This window comes from Dromiciops gliroides, chromosome 2, assembly GCF_019393635.1.
Source record: "Dromiciops gliroides isolate mDroGli1 chromosome 2, mDroGli1.pri, whole genome shotgun sequence".
Classification (NCBI taxonomy): Eukaryota; Metazoa; Chordata; class Mammalia; order Microbiotheria; family Microbiotheriidae; genus Dromiciops; species Dromiciops gliroides.
The window spans coordinates 136,981,713-136,995,136 of record NC_057862.1 but is presented as its reverse complement, the minus strand read 5'-3'; the positions used below and the strand labels follow the sequence as shown (position 1 = coordinate 136,995,136).

Genomic DNA, 13,424 nt, shown 5'->3' with positions numbered 1-13,424 from the left:
TGAGGTTGGGTAGAAATAATAGATCTAGAACATGAGGACTGAATGAAGACCGCTAACTACAAGTGACATTTCTTAAAAAATAATGATGCTAAAATTTTGTTTTTACATATATTTTGGAAAATAAAATTCTATTTAAAAAAAGAAAAAAATGATGATTTCAAGGTCTTGAATCTGGGTGGTCCTGAAGGTGGCAGGACCATAAAAATCAGAGTAATTGAGAGGAGGGGAAGGTTTAGGTGCAAAGATGATTGCTCCAGTTTTGACCATAAATTTACAGTTGAAAAATTCAGCTTTACAAGTATGGCTCAGGGAAAGCATGGCTAAACAATATCTGTTTAAAATATCTGGTGGACTCTAAGACAGAGGACCATAAGATCAATGTGAGTCAACTCAATAACATAGTAGCCAAAAAAAATTTTAAAGGTAATATGGGTCTAAAAAACTTCATTTAAATTTAAACGTTGAAGGATGTGATAATCCTGCTGGCCTCAAGCCATACTGCATCTGGAATGTTGTGTTCAATTCTAGGTGGCACATTTTAGAATGGATGTTTCTAATCTAGTACATATCTAAAGGAAGGAATCATTATGCTGAAAGGAATATGGGCCATGACATATCAAGACTTATTGAAAAAACTGGAGATGTTTAACCCTAAGAAGAGGATCCTTAAAGGGATACCTGATAGCTATCTTCAAGTATATGAAAAAGGAGTTAGACTTGTTCTGCTTGGTCTCAGAAAGCAAAACTAGGAGTCATGAGTAGAGAACCAAATTTTGGCTTAATAGAAGGATGAACTTTCAAACTGTGGGAGCTACTCTAGAGTACAACAGGCTAGTTAGGAGGTAATGGCTCTCATTCAGTAGAAAATTTCCAGGGGAAGCTGGATGATCACATATCATCAACATATGTGTGCATAGCAGCTTTCATGAAATTGAATATCCAGGGAAAGGTTTTAAAGGAGAATATTTACTTAATGCTGAAATGTAGAAGTTTTCTTATTTATCAAACTGAAGCTTAAAACATATATTTATATATGTATGCATACATATATACTTACATATATATTTGTACTTCAAGGTTGTGTGTTTTTATATATATGTGTGTATGTATATGTTAAATATGTATGTGTATACACACACACACACACACACTTATTTATCCTAAAGTTATAATTGAACTTATAGCAGTTGATGAGATCACCAAGAAAGGGGGTAGAGAAAAGAAAATGGAATAGTCATGGCTGAAACTTGCTGATACCCATGATTAGGAGGAATAGATTGAATCAGGGAAGGAGATTAAGGAGACAAATTTTGACCATAGACTCCAGAGTTCTGTCATGATATACTTTACAACTTTGAGTAAGTTAATTAACCTATCTTTTACTTTTTATTTTTTTTCATCCTTAAAAGAGTTTGCTGATTCTTTCCATCTACCACTTTGGGAAGGTCGTACTTTTAAGGGAGTTTTCCCTTATAACTAATTTAAATTGGCCTCTTTGCAACTTATACTCATTAGTCCTAATTCTGTCATCTTGGCCTGAGGCAGAACAGACCTAATTCCTCTTCTTTGTAACAATCTTTCAAACATTTGAAAGCAGTAGATTCTCTTCTTCCAACTACCATAATTTGAGTTTTATTAAGTTTCTAGGCACTCTCTGTCCCCTTTCTTCTTCTTATTGTCCTTTGGGAAGATAATTCCATAGCCTTCATCATTATCTGTGGTCTTAAACCCTAGAAATCAGTAGGTATATACTCCAATCTGTAGCATTGATGCAAATATAAATTACAATATGAAATTTCATACAAATTAAAACAACTCTTAGGTACCACCTCACACCTATCAGATTGGCTAATATGACAAAAAAAGAAAATAATAGATGTTGAAGAAGCTGGGGAAAAATTGGAACATTGATGCATTGTTGGTGGAGCTGTGAATGGATCCAACCATTCCCAAAGGGCTATGGGACTGTTCATACCCTTTGACCCAGTGGTACCACTGCTAGGTCTATATCCCAAAGAGATCATAGAAGAGGGAAAAGGACCCACATGTACAAAAATATTTATAGCAGCTCTCTTTGTGGAAGCAAAGAATTGGAAATCAAGGGAATGCCCATCAACTGGGGAATGGCTAAACAGGTTGTGGTATATGAATGTAATGGAATACTATTGTGCTGTAAGCAATAACAAGTAGGAGGAGTTCTGAGAAACCTGGAAGGACTTATATGAACTGATGCTGATGGAGAGGAGTGGAACCAGGAGAACATTGTACACAATAACAGCAACATTGTGTGATGAACAATGGTGATAGCCTTGGCTCTTCTCAGAAGTGCAATGATCCAAAACAATTTCAAAGAACTCATGATAGAAAATGTTCTCAACATCTAGAAAAAAATAACTGTGGATTATGAATGCAGATTGAACCATATTGTTTCTACTTTTGGGCTGGGTTTTCCCCCTTCTTTTTTGAAGTTTTTCCTTTGTGCTCTGATTCTTCTTTCACAGTATGGCTAATACAGAAATATGTTTAATGTGATTGTACATATATAAACTATATCAGATTGCTTTCCATCTTGGAGAAGAGACAGGCAAGGGGGGGGGGGGTGGGAGAGAAATTTGAAACTAAAAATCCTATGAAAACAAATGTTGAAAACTATCTTTATATGTAACTGGAAAATAATAAAATGCTTTAAAAATAAAGTACTACATAATTATAAAAACAATATGAAATTTCAAAACAAAAAATATATTGACTTATTGGTCTTTGTTTACCATTATTTAATTGTATTATAAGTATTTATTAAGTTTTTGTTAACTTTAAATATGTGACAATTATTGACTTTATTGACTTTTAGACAATTTTCATTGCAATTATTTGAGGAAGTGTCTTGAAAACTCTGAAGTGCATGTGCTTTCCGTGTTTTCTTTTTCCTATAGGAATTGCTTATTTGGGAGGAGTATGCAGTGCTAAGAGGAAATGTGTGCTTGCAGAAGACAATGGTCTCAATCTGGCATTTACAATTGCTCACGAGCTGGGCCACAAGTAAGCATTACACTCTTAATTCTGCCTCTTAAAATGCTTTTGTAAGTATAAGTCATTCATTTTGATATAAGCTCTTAAAGCCAAATTTGTAATTTAAAATAATGTTATTCTAAAACTATTTTTACATGGGATCAATTTTGAGAATGTATTTGATGTGCACCTCTCCCAGATGAAAAACAATGGCAATAATTTGGTCGTAAACAAGCACAAAGTTCTGGTTAGTGAACAGTTTTATCCTTATTGTTGAAGGTCTTGAATTTATGGCCTTTTGCTTGTTTTTTAAGCCAAAAAGCAAAAGAAAATAGATATTTCTTTGAGTTATCTTACTAGGACACCATCTTATGGAATGAAATAATCTTTTGCCATGTGAATGAATGATTACTACAATTTATTCTTTATTTCACTTAATTGAATAATTCTTTCTACTTCTAACAGTTTTCTTTTCCAGATTATTTCTAATAAAACCCAAATTTCTCAGTGTAGACTTTAATTCTAGCTTCAAAGAGAATGTCCTGGATTTAAAGAAATATGTATTTCCCACCTTCCAGGAGCCAGTGAAATTCTTTCCTTTCAGTTCATAAACTCTTAGAATGTTCTCATTGGAAGGAACCTCACAGCTTGTAGAGTCCAATCCCTTCATTTTACTGGTAATGAAACTATAGGCCAGAAAGGTTAAGTGATTTGAAAAATGTTTTCTTTTAAAAAGTAATCTGAAAAGTTCATATTGCTGAAATGGCTATCTGCTTTATGTCTACTAATTATACAAGAAAATCTACACAAATATCATAAAAGAAACAATTGAGTTTTGAGTACTTAATAATTTACACAGTATTTAGAAATATTTTTACTAGAATGGAGTTTAGTGAAATGGAAATATAGTTCATAGAAAAATTAATATCTCAAGACAAAGTCCCAAGTGACCCAGACATTAAGACACTTGGGTCCTTAATTTGGAAGTCTAGTTTCCTACCATGGAAAAGCTGTATGTACAAGAAAGGGTAATCATTTCATTTTCAAATTTATTTATTCCATTTTCATTGCTTCCATTTAAGAAGGATGATTTTGATAGTAGATATTTCTATAGTTATTAAATAGTATAAACAGAAGATAAATGATGGATGCCATATTTTATGCATTTCTTTAAATTAAGAAGTGCATTGTGCCTTATAGGTTCCCTTAGCAACATGATGAACAAGTGATTATAATTAGTGTTATTTTACCTGGGGAATATTTTCTATATCAGTTGCATTTAGTTGTATGTGTACTTAGATCTTTGGTGAAATGGTCTGCTGTTCATCAGTATAGGCAAGCCTTCCACTTGTGCAGATCACTCACTGTCTTTCTTCATTCATCTACCCCATGGATCTTGACTCTCAGACTTCTTTCTTTCCCATACCTTCTCCACTGCTTTTCAGCTTCCTTTCATGTGTTGTGCTCCCCCATTAGAATGTAAGCTCCCTGAAAGCAGGGCTTGTCTTTCTTTTTATTATATTTGTATTCCCAGTGCTTAGTTTAGTGCTTGACACGGGGCTTAACTTAATAGATTTAACAGATTGTATATACCTTTTCATTCTTTTGTCGGCACTTCAGGAAAATCATGCTTATGTTTAATGTGCCGACTATTATAATTATAATACTGACTTCCAGTTCTCAGAACTGAAGATGTTCTGCATAGTTTCTTACGTTTGTGAATACAATGTCCAAAAAGCTTTAAACCAAATTTATCATATCTAAATTCTTTGAAATTTCCACCTAATTTGGGAATTTGGGGTTATCAAAAAAATTGGATTGTTAAGAAGTAATGAGCTGAATTTCTCTGTTTCATAGCTTTGTGCAACATATACATATGCTATATAAATATGACCATTTCATCCATTACCCATTTTATTGTTTTGGATCAAACATATGTATGCTTAACACAGGATATCTGAAGAGAAAAACAGTTCATTTCAGTTGTATTTTGATGTTGCTCTTTAGCTAAAATCTTGGAAAACTATTCATAGCCTACTGTTTATAAAACCTATTGTGTTCAATTACATACAATAACAAATACCTTTTTATTAAAACCAATAAATCTTGAGCTTTTTTTTTAACTTATCCTAAAGAAAGTCTGTTGCCTTAGAATTATTTGCTTTAGTAAGTAAAGGATGTTTAAGGTCCCACCTTTAAGAGTAAAACAATAAACTCATTATCTGTAGGAATCTTCCAATTGCATCACACATAGTTAAATCAAATAAAGGAAATTTTATCATTTTATTATTTAAACTAAATGGTATCCTGCTTTAGATGTATGAAACTTGAAAGTGAATTCACCATTCAAAACAGGATGGACTTTGATGAGTCTTCTCTCCAGGTAGACCTCCTCCTTTACTGACATTTCTTAATAGCTAATAGCAATCATTTTCTCTAGGATGAGTACATCTCAGTAGTACTAATGAATATATAAATTATTCTTTCTCAAAATAGGATTTAGAAACCACTGTTAAATACTTAGATCCTCCAGGTGGTCCACTGTCCAGTATTTTCTTGTGTCTTAAATGATAATATACAATTCATACAATTTTTTTTTCTTGCATGAATGCCTACAAATAATAGTTACAAAAAAACACTCTCACTGATTTTTGGTTAAAAAAAGCATTGATTTCCCTTTTCATTCTAGTAAATTTTGTTTCTTCTTGTTTTTAATATGAAAAATGGAAATAGAAGCAAGATAGAGCAGTTATTCTTTGAGAGTATTGTGTGTTTTTTTCTTGCCAAAGAAGCTCAGTGAACAAATAAATTTGGGAACAATTGGTGTGGACAACTTCTGACTCTTTCTGACCTCCTTCTTTCACTTCAGCAGAAGAGAGAGGGAAAGGCCTTATAATTGGATTAACATTAGCAAAAAGGATGCTTTCTTTACCAGAGTGCACCCTTTTCATGTTGAGATGGCATTAGGCATTTGCTCTGTTGCTTTCAGAGTATTTCCTTCTACTCAGAATGCTGGGAGAATAAAAATAAAGCAAAATCATTTGAGCGAATTTCAGTTTGTGTCTTCTGAATCTTTAGGCCTCATGATTACATTAAATGAAGATAAAAAAAGAAAGATAAAGAGAAGACCAACATAAATTTTCACTGATAGCAGTATACCTTCATTTGTATTTTGGAATCTAATGATTAAGAAAAATAGATTACCTCATCCCTCTTTTCTGATTTATAAATTCCATTGAAAAAGTCACCAGACTCTATATGTGATGAAGATTTGTTAGCAATTGCCTAGATTCTCTTTAAATCTATTGTTCTAATAAGAGCTCACAGGTGAATTTCTGGTTTTAATGTTAGGAAAAGAAACATTAATTTGACTGACCAGTTAGATTTTTGCCAGCTATGCCCCTCTGGATCAGAAGTTCAGAAACTTAAACTGAGCAAGTTTAAATAACTTTTGCAAGCCTTATCAGACTGGAGAAAACTATCATTCCAGAGATAGCTGATAGTCAGTGGGTCACAGTACATAATTTATTTTAGTTTCTATACTTAGATTTTTAAGTATGGGTGATCAAGTGGTTTACTTATCCAGTAAAGCAAAAGAATACAATAATGAGGATGGTCTAACATGCCAACCCCTGTTTTTGTTTGACACCAAAAGCCATATTTAAAACTAGAAATCTTTTAGCATAAAAATAATCCCTAGAAAAACTAGAGGCATTGTCCTAGTATGTTTCTTTGACAGCCTTTTTTTTCTTCTGGGACCACTAGAAAGTTGTGTTACTGAAAGGATTGATACTGTTATGATTTATTGTTTCCATTTTTGGCAACACAGTTACTGACTGTGACTGATTAATATTAAAATCATAAAATGTGAGAAGCAACAAATGATCTCCAGGTTTTGGGGTAAGAAATAAGAATATATCATCGTATTGTAGATGACACTTTGCAAATTTTTGTTGTTGTAAATATAACCAAAAAGTAGGTATGTATATTTGTGTCTGCTGAAACTGAAAATTACTAGCACTTCATAAAATAATCTAAATGTTGGATCATATGAGAGACCTGAAAGAGACCTTCTCCTTATTTTACTGAAGAGGAAATGGAAGCTCAGGGAGATTTTGTGACTTATTTATGGTATGATTACATGGTATTTATTCTGATCCAATTATTTAATTGTTTGGAATGCAACCTCAAAGCATTGTGTGTGTGTTTTTAAAGAACTATCTGTTCCAAGGTTTTTATAGCAACATTATTTTTAATAAGTAGATAGATGTAGTTGGAGATGAATAAAATTAAGATGAAGGGAAGTTTGTTGCCTATGCAACAGGCATTACAGAGGGTACAGTGGAAGGAGTAGGTAGAGTTAGGATGAAACTTGAGGATGGGAGGGATGAGGGGCTGGGAATGGGGAATTGTGTGGTAGGGGCTGTGGGGTGGGATCTGGATTATAATCTACAGGAGTTCAGTCACTGGGAACTTGCAATATATGACTAGGTATAAGAATTACCTAAGCATTTAACTCTGGTGAGTTCAGAAACTGTTCCTGGCTACATTTTATGTTCCCTGTGGGATATAGGGTAAAGGAATTGTTATATTATGTTTCTTTGAAAGCACAAGCAAAGACAGCATTCTAAAGGTTGCTTCTGCATAAGACAGAGACAGAGAAAATATCTCAACCTTCAAAGGAACTTCTTACAGAGAAAAGGGGTTTAGAAAATTGAATCTTTAACCTAGGAACTTCAAAAAAGGCAATAAATAACTTTTAATCAGATCACCCAAGAGACCTATCAAGACATGAGAATAGCTGAGCAGGTCATTCTTCATTTCTGAAAAATGGTTCCAAATATTTCTACCTCGCTACCACCATTGTGCCTATACCCCAAGTAATCCTATACTTTCCAACATTTTTGCCATTATTTCAGATAATAACAACAATAACAACAACCCAGCAACACCAATAATAGTTTAACAATTATATAGTGCTTTAAATTTTTAAGAGGCAGTATGGCATTCTCAATAGCTAGACTACACTGAAGGAAAGCTATGGAAAATCTGGACAGCATACTAAAAATCAGAGACATCACCTTGCCAGAAAGGTCTGTATAATCAAAGCTATGGTTTTTCTAGTAGTAAAGTATGGCTGTGAGAACTGAACTATAAGGAAAATTAAGCACCAGCTGTTGCTGGATGATCACTTGTATATGTTTCTTTTTCTTCATCACCAAGACCTTTTGTGACCTTGAACTTATGCCTTAATTTTATTGGGTCCTGTTTTTTAGTCCATGAAAGGGAACGAGTCCTTTAGGGGAATGTGCAGAGGTTGAAGTTCAATCAAATGACTTGTTACTATTCTGAGAATCAGAAATAGTAGATATTTTTACTCCCTAAAGCATAGGTCTGACCATGTATCCTGGTTCTATCCATTATTCTTCTTCCCCACTCAGTGAATTTCAGTGGCTCCTCATTACCTCCAGGGTCAAATGTAAAGCCAGCTCTCTATTTGGTGTTTTAAGCTCTTTATAACCTGTTCCCTTCCTTCTTTTCCAGCCCTTTTATGAGGGCTGGGATGAGCTCTACAATCCAAGTATACTGGCTTACTTGCAGTTCCTTAAAAATGACACTGTCTCTATTCTTCATGCTTTTGCGCTGTCTGTCCCTCATGCCTACAATATTCTGCTCCCTCACATGTCTCTCTTAATTTTCCTGGATATCTTCAATATCTTCTGAAGGAGGTAATTTCCAGTCTTATGCTCCACTGCAGTTGATAATGCCTTCTCCTTTCTGAGTATTGTCATCTACTCTGTAGATAATGTTAAACATAACTAGTTATTTACATGTTGGCTTTTTCATTCAAATGTATTGCACTTTAAGGGCAGGAATAATGTTTTTGTCTTTCTTTGCATCCCTAACACTTAGTACAGTTCATGGCAAGCATTTAATTAATTAATTTATTTATTTAGCCATCCATCCATCCATCTATCTATCATCTATCTGTTTATCAATTCATTCATTCATTCATTTATTTAGATATTTATTTATTTGCTTTACCATCTATTTCTTTATTCATTCATTAACCTGTTTATTTATTTGTTCATTCATTCATTTATTGATTCATTGATTCATTCATTTACTTCTTTATTTAGAATTTTTCCAATTACATGTAAAAACATATTTTATTATCGATTTTTAAAACTTTGTGTTCCAAATTCTTTTCCTCCCTCCCTCCCCACCCCCTTCCCTTAAGAACTCAAGCAATTCAATATAAGTTATACATGTGCAGTCATGCAAAACATTTCCACATTAGTCAGGTTGTGAAAGAAAACAGACAAAAAATTTTAGAAAAAGGAAGCAACAGAGAAAAATTATAATTCAATCTGTATTCAGATACCATCAGTTCTTACTCTGTAGATGAATTGCATTTTTCATAACTCCTTCAGAGTTGTCTTGGATCATTGCATTGCTGAAAATAACAAAGTAATTCACCACATATCATCTTACAATATTGCTGTTATTTTGTATACAATACATTTCACTTTGTATCAGCTCATGTATGTCTCTTCAGGCTTTTTCTGATAGCATCGTGCTCATCATGTATTATGGCACAATAGCGTTCCATCCTAATCTCATCCCACAATTTGTTCAGTCATTCCCCAATTGACGGACATCAGCCCAAATTTGAATTCAACTTTTTTTATCTCTTTTAGGGTACCAACCTAGTAGTGGCATTGCTAGATCAAAGAGTATGCATGGTTATTTTTTAGCCCCTTGGCCATAGTTCCAAATTGCTTTACAGAATTTTTTAATCAGTTTACAACTTTACCAAGAGTGTATTAATGTCTCATTCTCCCCATATCCCCCACAACATTTGTCATTTTCCTCTGCTGTCCTATTATTCAATCCAGTAGATATGAGGTAGTTCCCAGAATTGTTTTCACCTGAATCTCTACAATCAATAGTGAGTTAGAGCATTTTTTTTCACATGGCTATAGGTGGCTTTGATTATTTCAGCTGAAAATTTCATGACTTTTGATCATCTATCAATTGGGGAATGACTCTCATTTTAACAAATTTGACTCAGTTCTCTATGTGTTTGAAAACTGAGGCTTATCAAACTTCCTTCATTTTTTTCACAGTTACTATTGATAACTGTATTTCCCTCCATCCTTTTACCTCCCCCTTGATATTTACTCTATTTTCTATCTTCTTTCACCTTATCATTCCTCAAAAGTGTTTTGCTTCTAACTGTTCCCTCCCCCAATCTGCCCTCCCTTCCTTCACCCCTCCCCCCTTATCCCTTTTTCTTCCCACTTTCCTGCAGGGCAAGATAAATTGCTATATCCAATTGAGTGTGTATGTTATTCCCTCTTTGAGCCAGTTCTTATGAGAGTAAGGCTCACTCAGTCCCTCACACCTCCCCTATCTTCTGCTCCACTCCAGACCTTGGCTATAATATTCCTGGAAGTTTTCATTTTGGGATCTCTTTCAGGAGGTGATTGATGGATTCTTTTAATTTCTATTTTACCTTCTGCTTCTAGAATATCAGGGCAATTTCCTCTGGTTATTTCTTGGAAGATAATTTCCAAGCTCCTTTCTTGATCATGGTTTTCAGATAGTCCAATAATTTTCAAATTATCTCTCCTGGATCTATTCTCTGGGTCAGATTCTCTTCCAAGGAAATACTTCACATTGCCTTCTATTTTTTTCATTCCTTTGGCCTTGCTTCACTGTGTCTTGATTTCTCATAAAGTCATCACTTTCTACTTCCTCAATCCCAATTTTTAAGCAATTATTTTCTTCAGAGAAGTGTTTTACGTCCCTTTCTATCTGGCCAACTTGGCTCTTCAAGTTGTTGAATTTTTTTTCGTGACTTTCCTGCATCTCTCTCATTTATCTTTCCTCATTTTTTCCTCTACCTCTCTTGCTTTATTTTCAAAGTCCTTTTTTGAGCACTTCTATGACCTGAGACCAATTCATATTTTTCTTGGAAGCTTTGGATGTAGGAGCCCTGACCTTGCTCTTCTCTTCTGAGGGTGTACCTTGATCTTCCTTGTCACCATAGAAATTTTCTAGGGTCAGCAATTTTTCTGTCTGTTCATTTTCCCAGACTATTTCTTGACTTTTAACTCCTTCTTAAAGTGGGGCACTGCTTCTAGGACACACTATCCCAAGCTTCAAGGGGTTCAAGGTGGTAAAATTTAAGGAGAGGCCTATTCACCACTCCCCTGGTCTGTAAGCAACCACAGGCCTGCTTGCCCTTTAATGCAAAACAGAATCCTGTTCCACTATGGCTGCAGGCTCTGGCATGCCTGCACCCCTCCCCAACCTGGGCCACCACCCAAGACTGCTTCTGGGTTCTGAGCACAGGGAAAACAACAGAGTCCCACCTCAGTGTCAGCAAAGAGACCCCTATAATCTCCCCCTGGCCAACTAATGGACCCCCTCACCACTTGTGAGCTGAGTTCCAGAAGTAGCTGCTGAAGCTGATTCAGAAGCTCCAAAGGCTCCAAAGGCCTGTTTTTCTGGGGATGCCTGCCTGGGGCTGGATCTGTGCTTGTGCAGCATGTATGGGTCTTCACTCCATTCTCACCCTGGTACAACAGACCTTTCCTGCTGACCCTCTAAGCTGTCTTTGACTGGAAAAGGATTTCACCCCATTCTTTTGTGGGTTTTACTGCTATAGAAATTGTCCTATGGCATTATTTGAAGGTATTTAGAGGGGTCTTGGGGAGAGCTCAGGAAAGTAACTGCCTTTCCTCTGCCACCTTGGCTCCGCCCCCTCATGGTAGTAGTAGTAGGCTTCCACCAGTTGCGGATGACCATGGATCAGCACCTTGAAGAGCCACAGGCCACAGTGTGGCTGTGCAGTCCGATATTGGAGCTGCAGCTACTGAGTGACTTATAACTGGTAACTGCCACATCCCGTGTTGTATCTACCCCATGAGGAGTAGCTGGAGTGTCCTCTCCAGGGAGCTGGCCTGGGCAGATCAATATGGAAAACAAGCTGTTGCCCATGCAGCAGGTTTTCTCTCTCTGCAACACTGGTGGATCCAAAGGAGAGGCAGAGCCAATACAGTTTGTCACCAGTGCTGCCGCAGGAGTTGCCAGAGGGATGTGATGTCCAACATCCAACTACCTAAGGGACTCCGACTCCTGATTTTTCCTCAGGGTTAACTCTCGAAGACTTTCCCATATATGGGTATAGCCGCAAGGCAGCAGAGGTTTAAAATCAGGGTTCCTTCTCCTAGGCAGGTTGCCTGCCAAGGCTAATGAGCCCCACCTGCCCCTCATGGTAAGCGTTTAATAAATGCTTGATGACTCATTAACTGACTGACTAGATGAATAAAAAGTGGAAGTCCCATATTTTAATATGACTGAACCTCAACAGCAGATTTAGCTGAAAGAATAATGCCAAAGAATGTAAATATTCATAATCACATGCTTAAAATTTGCCTTATAGGAGAGAATGAACATATTTAAGAGAAATTAGAGGATCTGAGAGATTTTTAAAGGAAGACGAGTGAATCTACACTTATGAGATAGACAATTTAAAGGTCATTAGCAGACTGACATACAGCTTAGAAGTTTTGCAAGTTCCTGTTAAATTTTAAGGTAGAATTTCTAGTAATCCAGATTTCTTATCTTTTTTAAGAGGAAACAGGCTCCAATTGATGATGCTAGGCCATTGAGGATTGGTGATATCCCCAATGATTGTCAGTAGGTGATATATTAAGGAATGAGACAGAGGTTAATAGCTTATACATAGAAAAGTTTTCACTGTCTTAGGTACTATTGAGCAGGTGTTGGAATACCCCTTGCATCATTGAACCTAGTCTCCAAACGATGCAGTGTCTATAAGAAGGGTGTCATTTAAAGTTTCATCTACCAAACACCTGTGGAAAGTAACTGTGGATGTTTTTAGCCAGAACATAACATTGTACAAATATGTGTTTTAAAAAAATAGAAGCTAGGAAAGGTTGTAAGATTGATTGCATGCCTGGGGAAATACTTGTCTTTTGTTCTGCTCCAAGACATGAACTGAATTACATCCCTGGATAGTATGGTTTATTTGAGGAAAATGGGAGAATATGTGGATATGTATGGGATGGGGGAAGGGGAGTATGGGTGTGTGGGGAAATGGAAAACGGGGAAGAAAGCTATAATGGGAGTTTTTTTTTTTCCTAAATTTTTCACAAACTAGAGTCAAGGTAGTTCAAACTAAAAGAAAATGTCTCAATCCCCAGAACAGGAAGTCAAGAAAGCAATTATCCAGATGTGTGAAGTATGGAAATATTTGCCTGTAATATGTATTAAAAATGAAAAGTCTAATACAGTCCTGGAGAAAACCCAGTACAAATGGGAGACAGATTTGAACATGCAGGTAACCCAGGTAACCCTACTCTAGTAGACTATAAACTGGC

The 13,424-nt window shown here is 35.7% G+C and overlaps 1 protein-coding gene across 1 annotated transcript in view; it reads left to right on the top strand.

The window, feature by feature from the left end:
• ADAMTS17 (ADAM metallopeptidase with thrombospondin type 1 motif 17) overlaps positions 1–13,424 on the top strand; it is a 502,569-nt gene that overhangs the window by 233,302 nt on the left and 255,843 nt on the right. Inside the window, 1 exon segment of the mRNA XM_043985378.1 lies at positions 2,934–3,039. Coding sequence (XP_043841313.1) covers positions 2,934–3,039 — 106 coding nt within the window.